General features: G+C 52.3%; 3 protein-coding genes across 4 annotated transcripts; 1 reads left to right on the forward strand and 2 right to left on the reverse strand.

The window, feature by feature from the left end:
- Positions 1-5,456: 5,456 nt before the first annotated feature.
- Positions 5,457-6,073, forward strand: DPM3 (dolichyl-phosphate mannosyltransferase subunit 3, regulatory). Its single transcript, XM_006172675.3, has 2 exons — positions 5,457-5,554; positions 5,720-6,073. Exon 2 carries the CDS (start codon positions 5,725-5,727, stop codon positions 6,001-6,003), a length of 279 nt encoding a protein of 92 aa, XP_006172737.1. The 5' UTR covers positions 5,457-5,554; positions 5,720-5,724; the 3' UTR covers positions 6,004-6,073.
- A 436-nt stretch (positions 6,074-6,509) lies between these two features.
- Positions 6,510-8,952, reverse strand: SLC50A1 (solute carrier family 50 member 1). The gene is given in 7 exon segments (XM_006172690.3): positions 6,510-6,833; positions 6,835-6,897; positions 6,980-7,099; positions 7,364-7,525; positions 8,122-8,245; positions 8,382-8,459; positions 8,752-8,952. Coding segments are annotated over 7 exon segments (666 nt in total). The 5' UTR covers positions 8,832-8,952; the 3' UTR covers positions 6,510-6,794.
- Positions 8,953-9,882: 930 nt separating this feature from the next.
- On the reverse strand, positions 9,883-16,470 carry EFNA1 (ephrin A1). 2 transcript variants are annotated; one of them, XM_006172673.2, is made up of 5 exons: positions 15,947-16,201; positions 12,356-12,651; positions 11,184-11,249; positions 10,971-11,021; positions 9,883-10,818 (listed from the first exon to the last, which is right to left on the reverse strand). In XM_006172673.2, the coding sequence occupies exons 1-5, from the start codon at positions 16,036-16,038 to the stop codon at positions 10,706-10,708; spliced, it is 618 nt and encodes a 205-aa protein (XP_006172735.1). In that variant the 5' UTR covers positions 16,039-16,201; the 3' UTR covers positions 9,883-10,705. The 2 variants fall into 2 exon arrangements, with proteins under 2 accessions (XP_006172735.1, XP_032320009.1); XM_032464118.1 differs by lacking the exon at positions 11,184-11,249 and having other exon boundaries at positions 15,947-16,470.
- Positions 16,471-22,049: the final 5,579 nt, after the last annotated feature.

A 22,049-nucleotide genomic window follows, 5' to 3' on the forward strand; every position in this document is an offset into this window, starting at 1 on the left:
GCATCTCTAATTGCATGAACCACTACCTTAAAATAAATTTCACACATATATCTCCTATTGGTTTTGGTTCTCTGGAGAGCCCTGACTAATACACCTGTTACAGTGAAATGAAGTGGGGTAAGATGAAAGAGAGGTTAAAATCACCTCCTCAAGATTGTAAGGGAAGGCAGGGCTGGAGCTGAAACTCAGATCCATTGGTGTGATGCTTAACCCATGTGGTTACAACATAGCATCTGACTCCCCCCAGCTCTGACTCATCTCCTCACACTCCACCCCATGCTCCTCCATCCCACCTGGCCTCCATGTGTCCCCCGTGCCAGACATACGTCCACCTCGCAGACTTTGTACTGGCTGTTCCCACTGCCTGCAACACCTGTCCGGCCTTCTCCCTCCTTCACCTCATTCAGGTGTCCATGCAAACGTCTCCCTCTCAGAGGGGCCCCCCTGACCACACTATATATACCAGGGAACACTGGCACCCGTTAGCCTCTCACATGGCTGGTTTTCTTCATGGTACTTCTCACTACTTGATATGTTAAGTGTTTGTTTCCTGTTTGGCACCCATCATTTCACTGAAGTAGAGAGTTTGTCTGTTCATTGAAAGCTTCATTGAAAGCAGAGCTTTTTGTGTGCTTTATTCACTAGAACACTGCATGATGTAGAGGAGGTACTCAGGACATGTCTGTTAAAAGAACCAAGGACCCCATTAGCAACACACCATTGTCACACTTTGAGTTCTTTGAAACTCGGCTCCCATCCTCATGAACTCCAAACTGCTGACTTCTCAAAATCAGCCAAATGTTTCTGTCCACTGCCAGGCCTGTTTCTGGCTCCCCTTCCCTCAGGCTATCATCTTTTCCCATCCTGGTCTCCTCCAGCTTACCTGACTCAGCCAGCCCCCTCTCCAATCAGCAGCACGATCTCGGAATTACTATTTCCCCTGAAAGCTGGGTTGTAATTTTGTATGTATGTGTCTTTGTTGATTACATGTGTGCCTGTCCTGTCACCCTCATGGAACTGTGGGTGCTCTGGGGACAGTGATGGAATCAACACAACCTAATCACCTGGAACCTTCCTCAAGGACCCAGTAATTACCATGGTACCTGTGGGTGCCCAGAAATCTCTACTGCCTGATGTGACACACACAGGCACACATGGGGGTCACCTGCTCCTCTAAGGGGGGAAGCTTCTGACACAAATGCTTTTAAGGGGCCTTTCTTTAATAGCCTGAACCTGGCCTGCCTTTCCAGCCTCATCTCTTTCTAGCCACTCCCCTGTGAAGCAGTCTATGTGCCAGAGACAGACAAAGGATTACTCACTATGAACTCTCAGGCCTCCCTGCCTTTGTTCAGGCTTTCCCTTCGCTTTGCAAGCTCTGCACCCCCCACCCCCAGCCCCAACCTGAACACTCTTACTCATCTTTCTAGTAACACCTAGGGCTTTAGGGCCTCCTTCACAGAGGCTTCATGCCTTCCCCCAAACAGTCAATCCCTTCCTCTGTGTTGTATGTAATTTTGCATATTCCTCCATCTTCAGTGTACGTTGGAATAAGGGCTCCCAGATTTGGAATTTGTCTCTCTCTGAAACCAAAGTCTGCCAAAGGAGAAAACCCCAACAAACATGAGAAAACTGAACCTCAGAGAGGTTGTGGCTTGCCCAAAGTCACAGAGCGAAGCCAAGGAAAGCACCAGGACCCAACCTGAGGCCATCTGGCCTCTAAAAGCCCAAACTTTAAACCCCCAAGCTGACTGCCTCTCATATCCTGCTACAATCACATGTACTTGTGGCCTGCTGTGGCTGCAGAAGGGTGATGGTCTGCAAAAAGACTGAAGAGAAAGGAGCTGGACCGTAAAAATTTTGTCAGATGCTATCCAAAGCCAAAGCCTGTGTCTAGCAGGTGGGAGTCTCGGGAGTAGTCATACTTCCTGGGACCAGGAGAGCTGGTCAGTGTCCCTGGAGACCATCAAATGCTAACCTGTCCTTCCTTCTGTCCCTTATCTTACATTTATAGACCCCCTCTGGGTTTCCCATGCTGTGCTTGGTCCTGGAGATACAATGGTCCTAGGCAGGCCAAGCAGGGAAACAAAAAACCTACAGCTTAATATGGTAAGTGTCATCTATGAATGGGAGTCTGTGGGATTTCAGAGGAGGAAGATGGTATCCAACCCTGCAAGACAGGGTCAAGTCCAGGAAGGCGGCCTGCAGGGCGTGATGCTTGAGCTGAATGTTAGGGTAATACGTACCCACATTTTCTTTTATTTAGGTTCTCACTGTTCACATTAAAATTTTTTTTAATGCACTGGGAATTTATTTTGGTATAAGATGTGAGGCTGAAATCTAACTTAATTTACTTTTTCAAATGATAAGATCATTGCAAATTCTTTTGAAACAATCCATCTTTCATCACTCGAGATGCCATATCATATGCTGAAATGGTATATGTTTGATCTATGTCTTCACTTTTTTCTTCTGTTCTGTTGATCTAGGGAGATGCTATACCACCGTGGCAAAGTTTGCAGGCTTTGAGGTCAGATTATCTGGGGTGTGCCTCAGTTTCCTCATTTGTGAAATGGAGCTAATAATAGTACCCACTTCATATGGTGACTGTGAAGACTAAATGAGATTACAGACAGAAAGTACTCATTAAGTGTCTGGCACAGAGTAATCAATAAATGAAATGAATGTCAGCTGCTAAGACCATCCCTCTCTGCCCCTTCCTACACCCGTACCCAGGAAGGTGAAGTTACTAAGCACCCAGCTTTGAGTCAGACGGGACAGCTCTGCTACTTCCTACCTGCATGACCTGGGCAACTTACTTACCTTTTACCTTCTCTCTGCTTTGTTTCCTCATTCATACATGGGGATATAAAAGTACCTACTGCACCCTGTTGTGAAAATTAAACAGGCAGTGTCACACAAGGCATGACATACAATAGCCACTCAATGAATGTTTAATCTGCTGCTGATTATTATTATAACATTATATTTATTATCTGGCCTTATGTGCTGTAAGGCAAACCCCTTCTCATTATCTTTCCCCCTCAAGATTTTCTGGGAGTGGCAATCTTCCAGGGCCAGGTCTACTGTGGGTGAATAAGATAGAATTTCTGGATCTGGAAAGCTGATGTCTGGCCCTTGAACTGTGCTGAAAGTCACTGACTAGTGAGGTCTTGAGTGGGCAACCTACAGGATTTTTGGGGGAAATGGGGGAGGCAGTGGAGGTGAGCCTTTGAAGTTCATATAGCAGGTTTTAAAATATATTTTTATTTTGCCTTAACTTTGACTTTAACAAAGGAAGTTTTGCAGTTTTAAAAGCCAACTAGTTCAATAAGGCATTTAATGAAAAATATCACCCTCTGCTCCATTCTGCGAATCCCTACACACACCCTCCTCCATAAACCACTCTCAAGTTTCTTGGTTGCTTCTTTTGGTGCTTACCCCTCTCTCTGTCTCTCTCTCTCTCTATATATATATATATACATTTTTTTTAAAGGAAGGCACTGGGGATTGAACCCAGGACCTCAGTGTGCCAAGCACTGAGCTATACTCCCACTCCCTCTATATTTCTAAATAATATGCTCATATTATGATTTCTTTTTTCTATTTTAAATATAATCAATTGACTGCCTGCCATGGAAGATGGATAGATCTCTCTAATCCTACAGATCTAATCCTGTAGACCTTTCTAATCCTGACTCTCCTCATATACTCCCCTCCTCCACCCTATCAATTCAAATATATTCCAATTTTCAGTTAAATCAATACTCAGTGTTTACATCATTATGGCTGTGAAGATATTCTTCACAGCTGAGTTATGCAGTGTTTGTACTAAGACTCTGTGAATCTGTAAAAACTACTTTTATTAATTAACATCAAGGACAAGGGGCTGAGAAACTTTGTTCTCTAAAATCAGTCACAACTTTCCTTTTCTTGCGGGGGGAGGTAATTAAGTTTATTTATGTGTGTATGCATGTCTTTATTTATTTTAATGGCGGTACTGGGGATTGAACCCAGGACCTCCTGCCTGCTAAGCATGCGCTCTACCACTGAGCTCTACCCTCCCCATCACAAACTTTTCTACCTGAAATCAATCAGTGAGAATGGAACATCACAGCCTTGCCTGGAGGGCTGAGCCTTGATACAGAGAAGCAACCTTGATTTCCAACCTAGGTGCAAAGCTTCAGATATTGGGGTTTTGGACATAACATTCTATGCTTATCTTAATTATGTAGTTATCTAGTTCATAATTACGTAAAATTAATTATCTTAAGTTTATAATTTTCAAGCAGACCCTCAGTTCACTTCTCAGTCCAGGCTGTTGTTAATCCCTTCACTTACATCAGTGCTTGCCTTGAACCTATCAGAACACTGCTTCACTTAAAAAGCACCTGAACTCAACCCTTTCTCATATCCTGTAATGACCTGGCTTTTTCCTTTGTTTGATGAGCAGCTGAACAGTTTCTCCTGTGTGTGTTCTCTCTTGTAGCAGCAAGTAAATAAACCTAAGTGTCCAACTACAGTTTATGTTCCTAGTGGTCTTTATCAGACAGGCTTTTATCAATTCTCTTCCCTTTCTTTTATAACTCTTTGTTTTCCCTGAAGTTGATAATTGCCTGACCTTTTCTTTTACTTGGTTTTCTATGTACCTATCATGAATTCATCCCACAAACTCTGAAAGATGTATACACACCTTCTCTTAATACCTTAAACACATCAGGTAATTTCTCTGTCCCCATAGTTTTTTCCCTTAAAGACACCCTCCCAGATCACTTCTTACCCTGGCTCCAAGCCGTGTTGGTGCCTTCCCTGAGTTTCTCTTTAAAATGTAACAGCCTAGGCCTCTCTCCCTTCTGAGTGAGACAGACTGCACTCTGTCTATGGAGTGTGAAAATCTACTTTTGCTTTAACAACCCCCACACTTCGTGGCCTCTCTGGCCTTCTGAAATGGCCTACACTCGGTCTATAGGTTGTGCATCTCTCTGAATAAATCTACTTTTACTCTAAATAAAATATGACAACCTCTGTTCTAACACCTATCTCAGGACACCATGGTTAGTTGCCAATGCATCTGCTTTCCTGACTCCTGCTTTCCCCCCTCCATCCCAGGAGAGGCCGAATGTCTTGACATCTCTCTCTCTCTCCAAAGTCTATCGTGATGCCCAATAAACGTTCAACTAAGTGAATGAATAAAAGAATAAATACGTGAATGAATGAATAGGATTTCTGTGCAGAAGTGAGTTTAAGAGTAACGATATTACATCCCCACCTTGTTGCAAGGCTTAAGGGTGTCTTCAGGCTGTCTACAAGGCCCCATACCAGCTTGGAGCGGGTCCGGAGGGAGAGAAGCAGCACCGAAGCCCGTCGGGACCCAGGCCGCAGCTGCAGCAGAGCCGGCTGAGCACAGCCTAGGTCAAGACGGCGGCCGCGAGTTCGCCAGACGCCGCTCCAGGACTACAACTCCCAGAAGGCCGCGCAGCGGCGGAGTGCGAGCCGTGAAGGATTCCGGACGCTGACGTCGGAGCGGCGCCGGGCAGGGGAGACTCGGGGCCCAGAGGTAAGTGTAGGTGGCGGGATAAGTGAGGAGGGCGGGAGCGGTGGAGGAGCGACCCTGAGGTTAGGTGATACGGAGGTTGGATGAGGGAGGACAGGGAATGAGTCTCAGATAAAGAGCGGGTACCGGGGTGGTAAGGACCTCGAGCTCTGCTTCCTCTTCCCGCAGTGACCATGACGAAATTAGCGCAGTGGCTGTGGGGACTGGCGCTCCTGGGCTCCACCTGGGCGGCCCTGACCATGGGCGCCCTGGGCCTGGAGCTGCCCGCATCTTGCCGGGAGGTCCTGTGGCCACTGCCCGCCTACTTGCTGGTGTCCGCAGGCTGCTATGCCCTGGGCACTGTGGGCTATCGCGTGGCTACTTTTCACGACTGCGAGGACGCCGCCCGTGAGCTGCAGAGCCAGATCCAGGAGGCCCGAGCCGACTTAACCCGTAGGGGGATGCGCTTCTGACACCCTAACCCCATCCCCACCCGGACAGCCCGCTCTCCCATTCCCCATTAAAAAGCCACTTTATTTTCTAGCTTTGTTTGGTTTGAGTATGGATGACGGGAACTAGGGATTCTGTATACCAGCTGCTAAGTGAGAGGTAGACAAGCCACCTTCCTGAGGCTGTCTCAGCCTTTCTTTGCATTCTGCTTGTGCTTCCTCCATTTTGCTCCACAGAAGGCAAAGACCCCTTCTCAAGATCTCTCAGAATGGAAAAGTCAATTCACTTTCCTGGTCCTTTTAACTCTGTTAGGAAGTACTTCTTGAAGCCTAACTTTCATTCTTCATAACATCCAAGCTCTGTTCTCTGTAAGGCCTTCCTAGGTCTTTCCAACCTCTTGGTTCTTTCAAATACCTTTTCTTAGCCAGCTCGACCAGCCCAAGAGCAATTGTGGAACAGACAGTGCACCTCTACCCTTCACCAAACCAGGCAGGTTGAGTATCCCTGAATAAGAGAATGAGTCTTGATGGGCAGGGGTAGGAAACAGTTTATTTTAAGGCACATTCTAAAGATTTCACCTCCACCTCCAAAATTAAAAAATAAAATATTGAAAAAAATAAAAGCAATTCATTTCCCGGGTTCCATCCAATCTTCTAAGTAAAGCTCTTTCTTTAGTCCCTGGATTCTCAACACTGTCTCTTTTCCTTTACTAAAACCCACTGCACCCCGTAGAGCTGGTCAGTAGGAACAGCTGAAATAAAGTTTCTTTGGTAACAGGTTGGTATTCAGGTTCCCAGAGGTCAGGTGAACTCCCTCAGGCTTGTAGAAACTGACAGTTCCTGTCTTGCTCTTGGAGAGTACTTCCAGAAAAGCCAGAGGCGAATGAAGCTGGTGAGGATTCCTGGAAGGTTGGGCACCTGAAATCACAGGGGCTGATATGAGGAGAGGGGCTGATTTTCCACCTTGTACATCCTGTCACCCCATCCCCGTTCTGCTTACCACGATGTAGGGATCATTTAGTCGAAACCCATAGAGGGTCCAGGAGGCAGAAGAGAGGAGGGTGGCAATGGTGAGTGAAAAGGAGAGACGTTGGGTTGATTTACTCTGAATAACCTTGGCCTATGGAAAAGGATGGAAGACAGTCCTAGCCCAAACACATAATAAAGCTCCCACCTTGCCTAAGAATTTCCTCAGGAGAAAGGTCAAACATCCTCCCTGATCTTCTGTGACCCAACCTTTCCCTCCTGCCTCCCACTCACCCAACTCTACTGCCCTGTCTCCCTCCAGGATTTGGATCTTCCTTTCTCTGGAGTGGAAGCTACAGTCTCTGGCTATGAAAGCCTGACCCTTATCTCCCCTACCTCCCTGGACACCCCCACTCACCAAGTCAGCCAGTGGTGAGAGGTACATACTGATCGTGAAGACACTGCAGAAGAGGCCCAGCTGCTGAAGCCGGGTCTCAAGATCAGGCACCAGGAGCCAGAAGTAGCCAAAACCCAGGACAAGGACCCCCAGCAGGATTGCAGTCTGAAGGAGCACGGCACGCTGCAGGGGAGAGCGCAGCCTTACTTCTGGATGTGCCAGGAGACCTCTCTAACCCTGCTGCTGGGGTTAATTCATCCTGCCCTCTCCCATGCTCCAGTGGGGTAGCCAGCCTTGGTCTAAGCCTCCAGTACTGCACTTGTCACAGCCTCTTTTCTGTCAGTGACTTGAGCACATGTCTGATCTACCCACAACACTGGAGATTTCTAGGAGAGGGAAAGGTACCTTTTTTGTGGGAGCTTGCTACACAGAGTAGGCACTTAATGCTTGTGTGAATGGGGAAGCAGAGCTAATCCTCTCCCTCTGAGCCACTGGCCCTGGCTCTGAAGGAACTACGGAGACAAAGATCCCTTTCCACTTAGCTTGTTGGGCAGCAAAGCACCATCAGGCAAGGCAGAGCTACCAGCCTTACCAGAACGGGAGATGGTATGTGAGGCTCAAAAGGCTGGTTTCATGGAGGAAGGAGGACTGCAAGCCTGGAGGGGTCTTCCAGGAAAAGGTGGCAGTGCCAGCCTGTTTATATACAGTCTTCTAGGAAGCAGTGTTTGCCTTGCCAGCAAGGCAGGGCAGGGCGTGCAGCAGAGAGGGAGGGCTTCTACCTTCCGATGGCAGTAGTGCAGATACACCAAGATATACAGAGTCTGAAGCACAGCACCCACGGCATTGACGACGATTAGCGTCCCATTTCCCTTCAAGGCCCCATAACTCAGCCAGCTCAGGTTGCTGCAGGGTGGAGGGGAGGGACATTGGCCCGCTGGGTTGAGTGTGGGCGGGAGACCCGAGGGGCCTCGTCCGCATTCCTCCCCACCCCTCCCCGACCACCCTCAGCCTTTCCCGCCGCAGGCATTGCCCCCCTCACTTGACATCCGTGGTGAGAAATGGCAGGAACTGGACACTGTCCACGCTCCGTGTCATCCGCATGTGCTTGAGGTCCGAGCTGTGGGGCCCCGAAGGCAGGGGGAAAGGTGGAAAGGGAGAAGCAGGCTGCTAGGGCGTCGAGATCCCAGATGCCTGTCATTCTTCCCGGACAACTGCAGACCCCTGGCCCCGCCCTCATCTTCCTCGCCTTCTCCCTCAGGTCAAGTGACCTGTACCCGGCCCCCTCGATCAAATCCTACTTTGACCCTAGGTTCCGATTGCAGCCTGGGGCTGCAGCCACGTTTCAGTTCCCTGTCTCTCCTTTCCTGACTTTCTAGTCCTGCCCCAGCCCACCCCCTCCGCGCTCTCACAGGCCGGTGGAGAACATGCCGAGGGTGAAGAGCACGCAAGCTCCGGAAAGGAGCGAATCGGCCAATCCGCCCGCCTCCATCCCTCCCCGAGTCGGATCCCGCGCTCGGCGCGGGCGCCCGAGGCCTGCTTAGTAGGATCAGGAGCCCGGGAGGCAGGAGCCCCGCCCCAACGCGCTCCCGGCTCCGCCCCTGCGCGCTGGGCCGTCCCTCCGGAAACTGAACCGGAGCCCGGCCCACCCCTAGCACGTCAAGCCGGAACTCAGGCCCCGCCCCTGCCAGCCGGCTGTCGGCTCGCCAGGTTGCCGGGCTTCACGTGGCTGTTTTCTGGCCAGTTCCCTTCCTAGGGGTACGCAGATTTGTCCCCTGCACCAGCCGCTCCACACACGTTGCTTACCCTTTAGATCACCTAGACCCCCGGCCAGTTAAACTCTCTTTCCCACAGGCCCGCGAGCCTACTTGGTAGAACTCAAAACAAAAGGTTACTAGGCGGACTTTAATACGCTTCCCATTCAGAGCCCCAGCTCAAAACTTAAGTTGCCCAGGGCGCCAGAGGCTTTTCCCAGTTTGCCGAAGCCTCTTTCCGGTCTCTTCCCTAAATAACAGGAATTGCCAGGAATCACCAAGTCTTTGTGAGACGCCCTCCCCCTTCGGCCACACTGCCAACTTTCCGTGACTTGTCCAATCCACTGGCCAAAAGTGTATCACTGACCCCCTAGTCCAACCTACTTGCTGCTGGGAACTTTCCCTCCCAGCCTCCCACACGTCTCTGCTGGTGGGGCTGTGGGGGCGGGCCGCATGCCTCAGCTGGCGTTCCCCTGAGCGGCTGCCCTGACTCACCCAACAGCCTGAGTACCTGAACCAAAGCCCAGCGCTGTGAGGGTGGGAGTGAGACAGAGGTTGGACAGGAGGAACTTCCAGAGTGGGGTGCAGTCTAGAACAAGAGAGACTGCTGTGGGGGCTCTCCTGTCCTGAACAACCCTCAGAAGAGGAAACACACCACCCTTTTGGGCTAGGTATATGTTCTTCCCAGAGACAGAAAAAATTCGAACCCAGTTGCTACTAGTGTAGCACTGAGCCTAGCAAGTAGCAGATTCAATGATCATAAAATGGGATGAGGGGCAGAAAAGCATGTCAAAAGAACCAAACACATTGCTTTATTTTGAGACAAAGAACATTGTATTAAAAACAAAAACAAAAACAACTCCAGTTATAGAAATCAGCACAGACACAGCAAGTTCCTATACAAGTTCTGTACACATGGGCCCTGCCCTTCAGGCTGCACTCTACACACAGACTCTGTGCATGTGGGCACTGCCCTTACAGCTACACTCTAAGACCAGGTTGGCACAGCCCCCCTGCTGGCACAGCTCTGGGGAGTGCTGCCCCTGGATGGGAGAGGATGCAGTACGTGGCTACAACCTCTCTGTGGCAGCTCCACAGAAGAAAGTCTTGGGGGAGATGCTGGGTCAGCCCAAGCATGCTGCCTCTCCTGTCCCTGGCTCCCAAGCAGGCAACTGTCTCTTGGTTTTCCTTTAGTCAGTTCATCTGGTCATCCTGGCTCTCTCCGGGAGGGACATCTTTGCCAGGCTCAGTGTCCATCCGTGGGACCCCAAACCCCTTCCAGCTCAGCTCACAGTGCCCTTCTTAAGAGGTCATATCTGCACAGCTTGTTTCTTTGGTTTAAGGGCAGGAATGGAGGGGAAAGGACCGTCTCCACTTCTCTGGCCAGCTCTCTGAGGTGGAGGTGGGGATGGCCCTGCCAGGCCTGCTAACCTCCTCTGGGTTGAAACCCTTAACACTGACCCGTATTGAGGCTGCCGGGTGGCAGCTTGTGCATGTAGTGGGAGTGGTTCCCAGGACTGGGGCTTTGGGAGGGGCCCCAGGCAGGTGAGGGAGGCCTACCCCTGCCTCCTCAGCCCAGTTCCAATCCTGATGCTAGACGTGGCGTACACCTTCATGGGGTCTGCAGCAGCAGGAATGGCAGGAGCAGCACAGCCCAGGCAAGTGGGAAGAGGCGGGGAGCGGCACTGTGACCGATGCTATGTAGAATCTGCACCTCTGGGTCATCTGTAAGGTGAGAGGGCAAAGGCCCCCAGGGTTAGCCCTCAGCCCAATGAGGCTTCCCCAGCCCCTGGTGGCAAAGGAACCACCTCCTTTATGCAACCTCTTCAAGCAGACTCCCTTTTGTGCCCCAGGCCCAATTTGCTCCAGATACCTACCTGCTGGAAGTCTCTTCTCCTGTGGATTGGCATGGGCCTGAGGACTGTGAGCTGAAAGAAAAGGGTGGTCATAGGTCAGGTACTGTACCAAGGAGGCAGAGGGGTAGGAATGCTCGGTGAGCTGGGCAGTGGGACTTCCCAACCATCCCAGATCACTAGACCAGGCCCAGGATAGAGGTGGAGGAAGGAGGCCCATAGGGCCCTGACACTCACTGATTTTGCCGTTAACTGTCACTTTCAACCTCAAGCACTGGTCTTCCTGGTGGTGAATGGGTTTGGCTACAAAATAAATTCCGAGTGTAAAGGAAGGAAACTTTGTTGGAAGAAAATGTAAGTGCAAATGCCTGAGGCCCTGCTTTTCCAGTTCCTGCTCATTTTAATCCCTCTCCTCCCTCTACTCTTTGATTCTCACTTTCATTAGTTTTTACCCACTTTCTGCACCAAGTTCAACCCAAGCACCCATTCTTTGGAATAACCCTTGGCTTTGAAGATGGTGGTAAAAAGAATATAGACACTGTCCGCTCCCCACAGTCCTCCCAGCAGGAAGTTGGGGGCAGCCTGCACAATATGCTCCCCTTCCCGAACCACTTTGTACTCACCCTGCCTAAGCCCCACTGACAGGGTGAGGCCTGGATCCATTCTATACAAAGCTGATCTTAAAAATCCACCAGTAGGAGGGTGGGAATAGCTCAGTGGTAGAGCACATGCTTAGCATACATGAGGTCCTGGGTTCAATCCCCAGTACCTTCATTTAAAAAAAAAAAAAAAAAATCCACCAGTGGCTCTCTACTGCCCTCAGGCAGGATAAAGTCCAAACTTCTTAGCACTTCTTAGGCCACGATGCTCTACCCCTATCTACCTCTCCAAGCTCCTATATCCCTACTTCCAAGTGTCCCTCCTGCTCCAGCCAGGCTGAACCATGTGGAGCTCTCTGAAGATGTCATGCTCTCTTTATACATGCCCCACCTCCTGGCCAACTCCTCTGGCTGTCCTAAGCTCTCAGGTCATCTTCCCCAGGAAGCCTTCTATGAGCGCCCCTAGACTGGCAGTTACCCAAGTCATTTTCTCAGGGCCCCCAAGCTCATATCCACCATCTCACCCTGTTCTAATGATGTGTTAATCTATGTGTGTCCCTTTCCAGCTTCTTGGAGGAGAGGGGCCCTGTAATGTTTTATTTATCCCTGTGCCTATAATGCCAAGCAGAGTGCCCAAGACACAGTAGAAGCTCACTTCACATTTGTAACGGAAGTGAATGAAAACAGAATTCAGAACTAGAAGGGGTGGTCTGCTGCTTGACTCTCCGATAAGCATATACCGAAGCACGTACAGCATACCACTGCAGCCCCCAGTATATGCACCCGTGTGCATGCCTCCCGGGCACTCACAGATGTAGTAGTAGCTGTGTCCCTCTTTGAACTCCTTGCCCAGGGTAAAGGGTGTGAAACGCTGGAACTTCTCAGACAGCTTCTCTGGGCCATGCCTGGCACTGGGCTGGTTGCACTGCCAGCGGACCTGGTCCTTGGACTGCGGTTGGCATAGCTGGTACTGCTCACGCTCCACCAGGTACAATGTATACCGCTCCATGGCAGCATCTGCCACAGAGTCATCCTCGTAATGAGGACAGATGATGTCCAGGTAGTCATTCAGCCGCACATGTACTGTGTAGTCCTCATTCCGAAACCTGGGCATGCACAGACGGGGAGGAAGCAGGTGGTCACTCAGAAGCCAGGCTAGAACCCTGAGCTTCCAAATGTTTACATGATCCCTCACATTTCACACTGGACACCCCCCAAAGATTTAAAAAAAAAACAACTCAACTCCCAATATTTACTGATCTTGATCTCTTAAATATCTTTCCATTATCTCCAAACATTCCTGTCACCGTCACTGTCTGCCACTAATACCCTAAATAGCACCTACTTAATGTCTTTCAGGTACCAAAACAATTCCCATAACCTTCTTGATATTTACCCAAGGGTGGGCTTCTAGATACTTCCTCAGTTCACTTTCCTACCCATAAATACTTCCCCAAATCTATTCTACCAGTTGCTCCTGTAAACATTATTAGACCTCAATCTGTGAACCTACTGGCCCATTCTATAATCAAGATCCAAGTAACCCTTTCTCTTTCCCATGCTAGTACTTGGCGCCCAACTATCTATGTTTTCACTTCTCTTACTCCTCATGTTTTCCCCGATTCACTGAGTATATCTCACATTTTTCAGCTTCACTCTTCTCCCAACACCCAGTATATCCACACCCACAGATATGCCCAGTCGTTTTAAGTTAAATTGCTTTCATCAGTTCAGTCCTCTCAAATCTCCTCTACTGACTGCTCAAATCTATGCTCAGCTCTCCTTGCCCACTTCTCTCAAAGCACCCCAAAACCTCCCTGTCCCTTTATCTCCAAAAGCCATTCTTTCACCTGCCTTGAAATGAGCCCCAGAAATGCTGGAGTTCTCAGGTCTGACACGGCTTCTCCCCTCCCTCTTCCCAAGGTGGAGCCAGCTCCCCTCCCCCAGCCCATTCCCCCCAGGCTCCACAGGCTCCAGCCCGACTGCCCACCAGCTCCTCCCCCCAGCTCTAGACACCTGGCTCCAGTCTCGGTGGGGTCCTTGAGGGGAAAAAGAGCCTCCCCACCTCCCTCTCCAGGCTGGTCAGCTTCTCTGAATTCCCCCAAGCACTGCCAGCTAGAGACTCAGCAGAGTTGCCTGCCAACTTGCTTCAAACCAAAGCCCTGGGTTGGGGGTAAGGGGGAGGGGCAGGGTTAGGCCAAGAGGCCTCTGAGGTGGGCACCCACTGCCCAGTCAGCATGACCCTTAAGAGGCCTGGCCTTGCAGAGCCTGCCAGTGCTCAAGCTAGGCTTACCAAGGCCCCTCCCCCACCCTGGGGAAAAGAGAGACTGGGGTGGGGGAGGGGGAGGGAGGGGGGAGAGAGAGAGAGAGAGGGGGGAGAGAGAGAGGGAGACAGGAGCAGAGAGAGGCTTTTAAAATTCCTCTCTGGAGAGATAAACATAGAAGCCATTTCAGAACAGGTATTTCAGCTCTGGGCCTGGCGTCTTTCCCCCATTCCCGTGACGGGCACTGACTCATTCCTCATCCACCTCTGACACCCGCCCTAGCATTCATGAGAACCTGTGAAAATCTACCTTGTCAAACGCGGACAGCCCCCAGGCCCCCAGGATGGCCCAGTGCCCACTTGCTTTGGGCACTGTCCTCAAGGCAAAGGGAGCTGAAAGGTCTGAATGGGTCAGGTACCTGCCCCTCTTACACCAAGGAGGCCAGGGCCCAGCTCACAGCGGCACTATGCTTCTTCCCAGGCTGCCCCCTGCCTCGGGCCTGGAGATCCAGGGGCTGATGCCCACTGCCCTGAGTCACCCATGCCAGCCTCACACCCGCCCAGCTCACTGCCGCCTCATCTTTGCCTAAAGCTGGGCCTGGCTTGGCTGAGTGTGGACTCCACTCTGGCCTGGCTTTCCTTTAGTCCTGGGTATGGTAGGGTGAATGTGTGTGTGTTCCGATGGACAGGGCAGAAGCTATGCCTGGTGGGCGCACCCATCACCCCCCTCCAGGGGATACAATCTGCTCCAATTAGCACTCCTTTGACTCTTGCTCTCCATCTGGGAAGGGGGGCAGCGGCGTCAGGGAAGGCGGGGAGGTGGGGGCAAGGAAGAGGCTCCTTCCTGAAAGAGAGGAAACCTGGGAGCTTGGGAACGGAAAAGGCCAGGGTTCCCCCCCCAACTCACGGCTTCCTGTCCCCTCCTCCTCCTTCAGCCAACACCTGGCATGGGCATAAACAGGGACTTTGCTCTCTCCCTCTAGGATGAGATTGGGTCAAAGAAGCAAAGACCAGACAGTAAGAAGTGAGGTGGGGGAGGGCTGACTGCACTGCCCGGTTGGTGGCTGATGGGCAAGAGGGCATTGCCCTCTGGGGTTGGTAGCCCAACATGCCACAGATGACAGACACCCCCCCCCCCCCCGCAATGCCACCACAGAGTCAGAAGAAGCCGGCACAATATACTCCTCAAGGGGAGCTGGAGGCAGGCCTGCTAGGGCTGGGGGTGGTCCAGCTGAGTGGTGTTTTCCTGACCCCAAGGTGCCCAGCCCTCCACTCCCTACTTCATCACTTCACTGTACCCCCCTCTCCTGTTTTCCCGCAAATATTGTTCCCATAACTTCAGAAAACTGAAGAACAAAGAACAAAGGGGTCCGAAGGAGCTTCTTCCTCCCAGTACCATTTGCCTCACAGCCCTAAACCTGCCCAAGAGAAATTAACTCCTTCCTGCCTAGAGCCCTCTGTAACCCTTTAACCCTTTCCTGTCCTTCCGAAACTTTCCATGACCTCCCTCCCCACTTCTCTTCAGTTCTACAACCTGAACCTCAGAAACAGGTGACTCCCTCAGCCTACCACACACAGCATGTCCCTCACTCATGACACCTCAAAAGACCCTTCTGTGGGAGGGGAACTTTCCAGGGTCACCTTAAATACAGAATAAACCCTTAATGCCAGCAGCCCAAGTCCCTCCCTAGGGGTCCTTCCAGGATTACTGTGAGCATTCTGCTTACTCCTGATGTTCCGACATGTTAGTGTGGGCAGATGCCCAAGTGACACCCAAGGAGAGGCACAGAGGGTTTGGCTGTGGAAGAGCCTAGAACGAGAGCCCTGACGGCCAGGGAGAGTGGCCCCTGCAGGAGGCAGGAACTGTTCGGCATGCGTCCCTCACTTCGGAGTAATAGGGGTGCCAGAGGGAAGTAAAGGAAGGGCAGAACAGAGCCTGTGCAAGCAGATTGCAGGTAGGGTTCTGCCTGGGGTGGGATACTCACAGTTAGGGGAGAGAAGAAAATCTATGGGACCCTCCCGCCTCAGGTCACCTCCCCAAGACTCAGGTTAGGGGCTGGCCAGGACCGTTAACCTGGAGGTGGGGTGGGCAGTGCCAACCGGGCGCCCACGCTGTCGGCCGGAGACTCGGGGCTTACTTGGGGTTTGAACTGTTCCAGAAGACGGTGTGGCGATCAGCAGCGGCCAGACTGCAGCACAGACCCAAGAGAGGGGCCCAGAGGAATTCCATAGCGCGGGGCCTGGCCAGGCCGGGCGGGGACGAGGGGCTCCTCGGGGTCTGGGTTCCCGCTGGCTCTCTCGGCGGCGCAGTCAGCACCGCGCACGCAGCTCTGGCCCCTTTGCCTCGCGACTCCGCCTTTTGGGCTGGCGCCGCCCGCCGCCCCGCCCCGCCCCCGCCCCGCCCGGCGTGCGGCTGCCCCGGGGCCTGGGGGCTGGGAAGGTGGAGGAGGGGAGGGCAGGGGGAGGGGGAGGGGAGCGGAGCGCGCGCCTTGGTGCGACAAATCTGCTCAGCGCTGTGTGTTGGCTCATTCGTGGGTCCGCGTGCAGCTTTGTGGGCCTGTGCGGGGTGGTGGGTCTGTGTCCCGGGCGCAGTCGCGTGCGGGGGAAGGGAACCAACTCCAAGTTCGGCTCTGCGAACCCGCGGGTGCCGGACCTCTCTTGTCTCTGCGCGCGGATCTTGCAGGGTGCGACGTTGTTGATAGATTCCGCACCTTTCCCGAGCCTTGCACAGCCAGGCTCGGGCGCCCGCGTTCCCACACTCTCCTTCTACCCTCCCCCTTCCCGGACTCTGCGCTTGGCTGCCCCTCCCCACACACGCGGCTGTTTGTTTTTGTTGGGTTTGTCAATGTTGTCTTTGTTCGGGAGATTGTGTCATCGCCTAGATGCCGGGAATAAAGTGCGACCCTGTGTGTGATCAAGTGTGTAACGTGTGCGGCCGGGGTTAAGGGCGCCTCTGTCCATTAGTGCCTGTGGGAGGGAGGGACATTCGGGATCCTGGGCCTGCGAGGGGGTTCGCTCGTTTCTAGAGCGTCAAAGGGCACTAATGACCTGTGTGTGTGTGTGTGTGTGTGCGCCAACACACGTGTGTACCGTGCGAACAGGCTTTGAATATGGACTGTGAGAATCTGGGCCTGAAGGGTGACAAACTGTAACCACACATGTGCATCTGGCATGTGTAAATACGTGCGATGGGGTGCAAGTGTGAAAGCGTTTGTGAGTAGTATCACAGCCGCGTGTCGGGAAGCGTGTGAAACTTTGCCGTACGTATGCTAATGTTTGTGAACAGCGTGTGAAGAGGAGAAACGTGCACAGGCGAACAGTGTATGGGGGATGGGGGCGGGCGAGGGGGATTTGTTGCATGGCGTCCTAGGCAGGGCGGCTAGGTCTGGCCCAGTTTGGGCAGGGTCTCCCAGTCAGTCAGGCCCCAGTACCCAGACCGACCCCCCCCCCCGCGCGCCATGTAAACAAACCCGCTGGAATTCGCCTCTCGGGGCTCCTCTCCCCGCTGGGCTCTGCTGCCATCTGGAGCGGGGTAGGCGGGTGGGTGTCTGCCTCCCAGCTCTCGGGGTGGAGAGGGAGGCAGGTGTTTGATTAGGTTCGCTCGCGCGTGTGTTTGTAGCAGGAGTGCCGAATGCTGTGTTTCTGCGTGCGTTTGGTAGTAGATGTGTGTGATTGTGTGGCTGTTTGCGTGCGCCCCCGGGGTTGGTTTTGGGAGTCTGTGCGCACCCCGGGGCAGTCCTACCACGCGGCTGCGCAACGCGGGAAGCCGCACACCCGGGGCTCCTGACAGGCTCGGACCCAGCTTCCCAGGCTGTTTCATCCTCCTGTTTTACGGCCAGGCCTGCGACAGGCCCTGTAATTACGCGGAACCCGGACGCCGCGGCTTGTCCGGCGCTGACCCCGCCGGGGAGGAGCCTGGGGCGGGGGAGGGCCCGCGCGGCCCCACCCAGCGTGGGGCGCAAGCGCTAGAGGCGGGACTCCGGCTGGCTCGCCGCGCGTAGGATAAATATTTACCCGGCGCGGACTAGGTGCTTGGCCTGGTAACCTCGCGGCCGGGTCTCGGCCTGGCTTTGCGCACGGCCCCCACCCTCACCCCTCGCGCGCACCTGCCCCAAGCGACGTGCCCGGCCCCGCGTTTACCAGAGGTGCAGCCCTCCTCTCCCCGCGGGTCCGAAGTCTACCCGCTTACCAGCCCCAGGGCGGCGTCTCACGCGCTTTTTGCTCACCTGGGAGGACGCCTGGGTGTCCGCCTGCCACGTGTCCCCGGCGAGATTACCCCATCCCACCTTCTTCCCATGGAGTCGAAGTTCCACGAGGGCAGGGATATTTGTTTGTTTACGAGTGCTCGGCACAGCACCTAGCACACTTAGTAGGTGGTCGAGATAGATTTGTTGGGAAAAACTGTTGAGTGAACTCACTTTTCAGTGAAGGTACTTTACTTCTGCTGGACGTACTGCTTTGAAAAGAAGCCAGGAGAGGGGTTAGAGAGGGAAGGGGTGATGGTAGCTCTTCAGAGAGTGTGGCCCAGATTGCCCCCGGAGGAGACGGTTTGGGGCACATCCCCCCGTTTCTCTGGCCGCCGCGACTGCTGGGCGGGAACGTGTGGGGTCCCTGGGCTGCGCCTCTCTCTCGGGCCGGGCAGGTTCGGGCTCGCTTGGCCCAGCCCGGCGGGGCTACGTCCGTTCCCGCCCTGCCTGTGTCTAGGGCTGGAGTAAGCCGGGTAGAGAAGAGGTGGGGGGAAATTCTGGGCGCGAACGGAACGCGCAGCCGTCTTTCCTCGGCTGGGCGCTGTCCCCAGCATTCTCACTTAAGGCTTTGAGCTCATCACTCTTCTGCTATCCGAGTATTTGTGCGTTTGGGGCGTCATTCGTCAAACCTAAGGGGGCACCTCTAGATGCCGGGTGTTGTGATGGGCACCAAGGGTAAGGGAGCGTCTAGGTTAAAATCTCTGCCCTTGGTTAGCCCTCAGAATAATAGGGGAAATAGACAAGCCACCATTTATACAACAAACTTGCTAAGTGGAAAAGTCTAGACTGCAGACCCACATCATGCACTCGCGCTGCCCTGATACTCCGAGAGCCGCTGCGACGCCTGGTGGACCTACGGGAGAGTTGCAGGCACTGACGGTGCGATCCAGACAGAGAACGCAGAGGGGACTTTTGGATCCAAGACTCAACCTGCAGACCAACTCAGCCCCGGTCCCTCCCCCATCCCAGCCCCCAGCCTGCCCAGGCGGGTCTAGTCTTGGTTCTCGCTTTGGACTACCTCTCATCACAAAGTTGTGCGCCTGTGTTGGCTCTTAGCACCGGCACCCTCAGGGAAACATCTGTGCTCAGCGGCGGGAGCTGTCTGAGGTGTCTGTCTGTCTGCCTGGCTAGGAAATTCCCCTCGTGAGTCCTTTCTGGGAATTCCTTGGGGACGGGATTAACCCTCTGAGTGCCCTGGGGGAGGTCTGGCCTCTGGAGGGAGGTGCTATCCACCTGTGGGATACTGCTGGCCTGGAGGTGCAATTTCCAGTCTGGAAGGGGCAGAGCTGCTTGATTGTTACTCCCTTGCTAAGTGCCCTGTGGTTTGAGGTGGGTACGGCCAGAACCACAGGGCCCTGGGGCGCAGGCTAACCTGGCCCAGCCCCCAAAGGAGTCACTGGGCAGTCGGCTAAGGCGGGGGTGGGGGAGTGGGGGGGTGATCCTGAGCCTGGAGCAGCCTCTGCTCCACTCCCTCAATGTCACTTTGAAAAGTAAAGTGTATATTTCCCATTTTATTCATAATGTGTGTATATCTTTCGAAAGTTAAAAAAGAGAACAGGAGAATAAAGGTGAACTACCAGCTACTGTTAACATTGTCAGCCCTTCCCTGCCAGCCTTTTGTTTGTGAGAATTCTTTTGCTTGCTTTTAGAGATTGTGTTAAATATGACTCATTTCCATTGTGTAATTCTTTTTTCCCCTTTAACTTTATGACAGAAGATATTCCCCACGTATAAACTCTTTGTAAACAATATTTTTAACCACTGCGTAATGTTTCATTGAGTGAGTGTTTCAGGGTTTGCTGTTGTGAGGAGGCAGGGTAGAAATAACAAACACATCCACATCCACACTCAAGCACTCAGCTGCTGAGCAGTTGAGCTGATTGGTTCCTAGAATTTACAAATAACCCTGAGATTAACTTTCATTCAACAAGTACAAATGGAGCCTTCACTCCGGCCTGAGATCTGGGTTGGGATTTGGGGCTGAGGGGTTAGTAGAGGATAATAGTTGAGGGCCCTGCCCTCATGAAGCTCGCATTTCAGGTGAAATCTGGGCATATGTGTGTCAAGATTTTGGAGAATTTCTCAGATATGGAAAAATGCCTTTGATATTGCCAAACCAAAGCCAGATTCTTTCTTTCTTTCTTTTTTTGGTTTGTTTTTGGGGGGAGGTAATGAGGTGTATTTATTATTATTTTTCTAATAGAGGTATTGGGGCTTGAACCCAGTACCTCCTGCATGCTAAGCATGTGCTCTACCACTGAGCTATTCCCTCCCCATTCTTTTTTAAAAATGTATTCATTTTTATTCGTTATTATTTTTTTTGGAGAGGGAGAGGGAGGTAATTAGGTTTACTTATTTATTTTTAGAGGAGGTACAGGGGATTGAATCCAGGACCTCATGCAGGCTAAGCATACACTCTACCACTTGAGATGTACCCTCCCCTTCAAAGCCAGATTCTTTTGACTACTAGTCCAGTTTTCTTTTAACTGAGAACTAATGGATCTAACAAATGGATCTGTCCCTCCCCTACACTCAACTCAAAAGGGGGCCAAACTCTGGGAGAAGGTGGAATTCTCCCCCTGGGAGTCCACTGGAGGGAAGAGGAGTTTGGGAAGGATGGGGAGTGGGGGGGAGGAATGGGAGGGGTAGTGCTAAGGAGGATGGGACCATGGTTTCTGCCCAGAAAGCACCAGAAGGTGTTTTGTATCGCTGCTTCTTCCACCAAAAATTAACTAATCACTTATGTCAAATACTGTACTGGGAGGTGCTGGGGACTCTGAAATATAACCTTGTCCTAAAGGAATCCAATCTCCTGGCAAACACATAATTAGAATATAAGATAAGAATTGTAATTGAGGTAAAAGTGGAACAACAGGCTCTGGGCTCACAGAGGAAGGAGTGTTTATCTGAGGTCAAGAAAGCCTCACAGAGGAGGGAATATATTTTTTTTTCATGTGCCTTTGAGTCTCTGCCAATGTAGCTGACTCAGTAGGAGATACTTGAAATGGGTTGTGGAGAATAAGTAGGTATTCACATTCAGGGATGAGAGGTAGAGTTTGTGCAGTGGATATCCTGGTGTAGCTGAAATGACAGAATGGGTCTCGGGAAATGGCAAGAGAGGGTAGCAGAAGGTGGTTCAGGGGCCATGTTGCCAAGGGCCTTGAATGCCATGCTCAGGATTTTGAACATTGCCCTGCAGCCCATAAATGCTTAAGTAGGAAACATAATCAGATTTGTATTTTAGAAAAATCACTGTGGGTAACAGAGTGTGGATAGAGGACGGAGCTCAGGGGTAGGGGGGCTGGCTAGGCCTGAGCTGCAGGAGTTCCTTTGGATGTGAGGAGGGCCTGGAGCTGAGGGCCAGCAGTGGGGGGAGAGCAGAGAATGGATTAGTTGAGTTGTCTGACGCTGAGCCATGGGCAGGGGGCAGGGAGAAGTCTGGGATGGCTTGGTGGGCAGAAGTGTCACTTACAGATAGGAAACAGAGGCGAGGGACAGACCCGGGAAGGATAAATGAAGAGGACAGTTTTGTACATTGTACCAATTAGGAGTGATTTTGGCTGCAAATAACAATACCCAACCAAATACTAGTGGTTCAAACAAGAGATTTTATGTCTTCCCCCCAAACAAAGCCTTCTGGATGTGGGACAGCAGTTCCACAGTGTTGTCAAAGACCCAGTGCTCTCTGCCTCTCTGCTGTCCTCCTGACCCGGGGTACAGGACGGCTGATGGTACAAGAGATACATTCAAGCTGCAGGAGCCACAGGAAGAAGGGGTGGGAACAAGAGGGCTTCTCCTCCTAAGGGTCTCTTTTTATCTGGTAAGAAAATCTTTCCTAGCAGCTTCCTAGACAACTTACCCTCAGGGGACAGAACTGCTGTGTCCATGGCTACACCAGCATCTGTGCAGGAGAAGGGACTGTTCTGAAGGGTGGGGGCTGGGGCCCTCCTTCCCCGAGTGGGTTCTGCTCTGTTCCGCAAAGAAACAAGAGTCT

This window comes from Camelus ferus, chromosome 21, assembly GCF_009834535.1.
Source record: "Camelus ferus isolate YT-003-E chromosome 21, BCGSAC_Cfer_1.0, whole genome shotgun sequence".
Lineage (NCBI taxonomy): Eukaryota > Metazoa > Chordata > Mammalia > Artiodactyla > Camelidae > Camelus > Camelus ferus.

Bases quoted from the DNA above. Each gene is read 5' to 3' on its own strand.
- DPM3 (XM_006172675.3), top strand. From the start codon at position 5,725: ATGACGAAATTAGCGCAGTGGCTGTGGGGACTGGCGCTCCTGGGCTCC.
- EFNA1 (XM_006172673.2), bottom strand. From the start codon at position 16,038: ATGGAATTCCTCTGGGCCCCTCTCTTGGGTCTGTGCTGCAGTCTGGCC. The intron at 12,652-15,946 runs GTAAGCCCCGAG...GTGCATGCCCAG, and splicing joins TGGAACAGTTCAAACCCCAA to GTTTCGGAATGAGGACTACA. The intron at 11,022-11,183 runs GTGAGTGTCAGG...CTTTTCTTTCAG, and splicing joins GACAGTTAACGGCAAAATCA to CTCACAGTCCTCAGGCCCAT.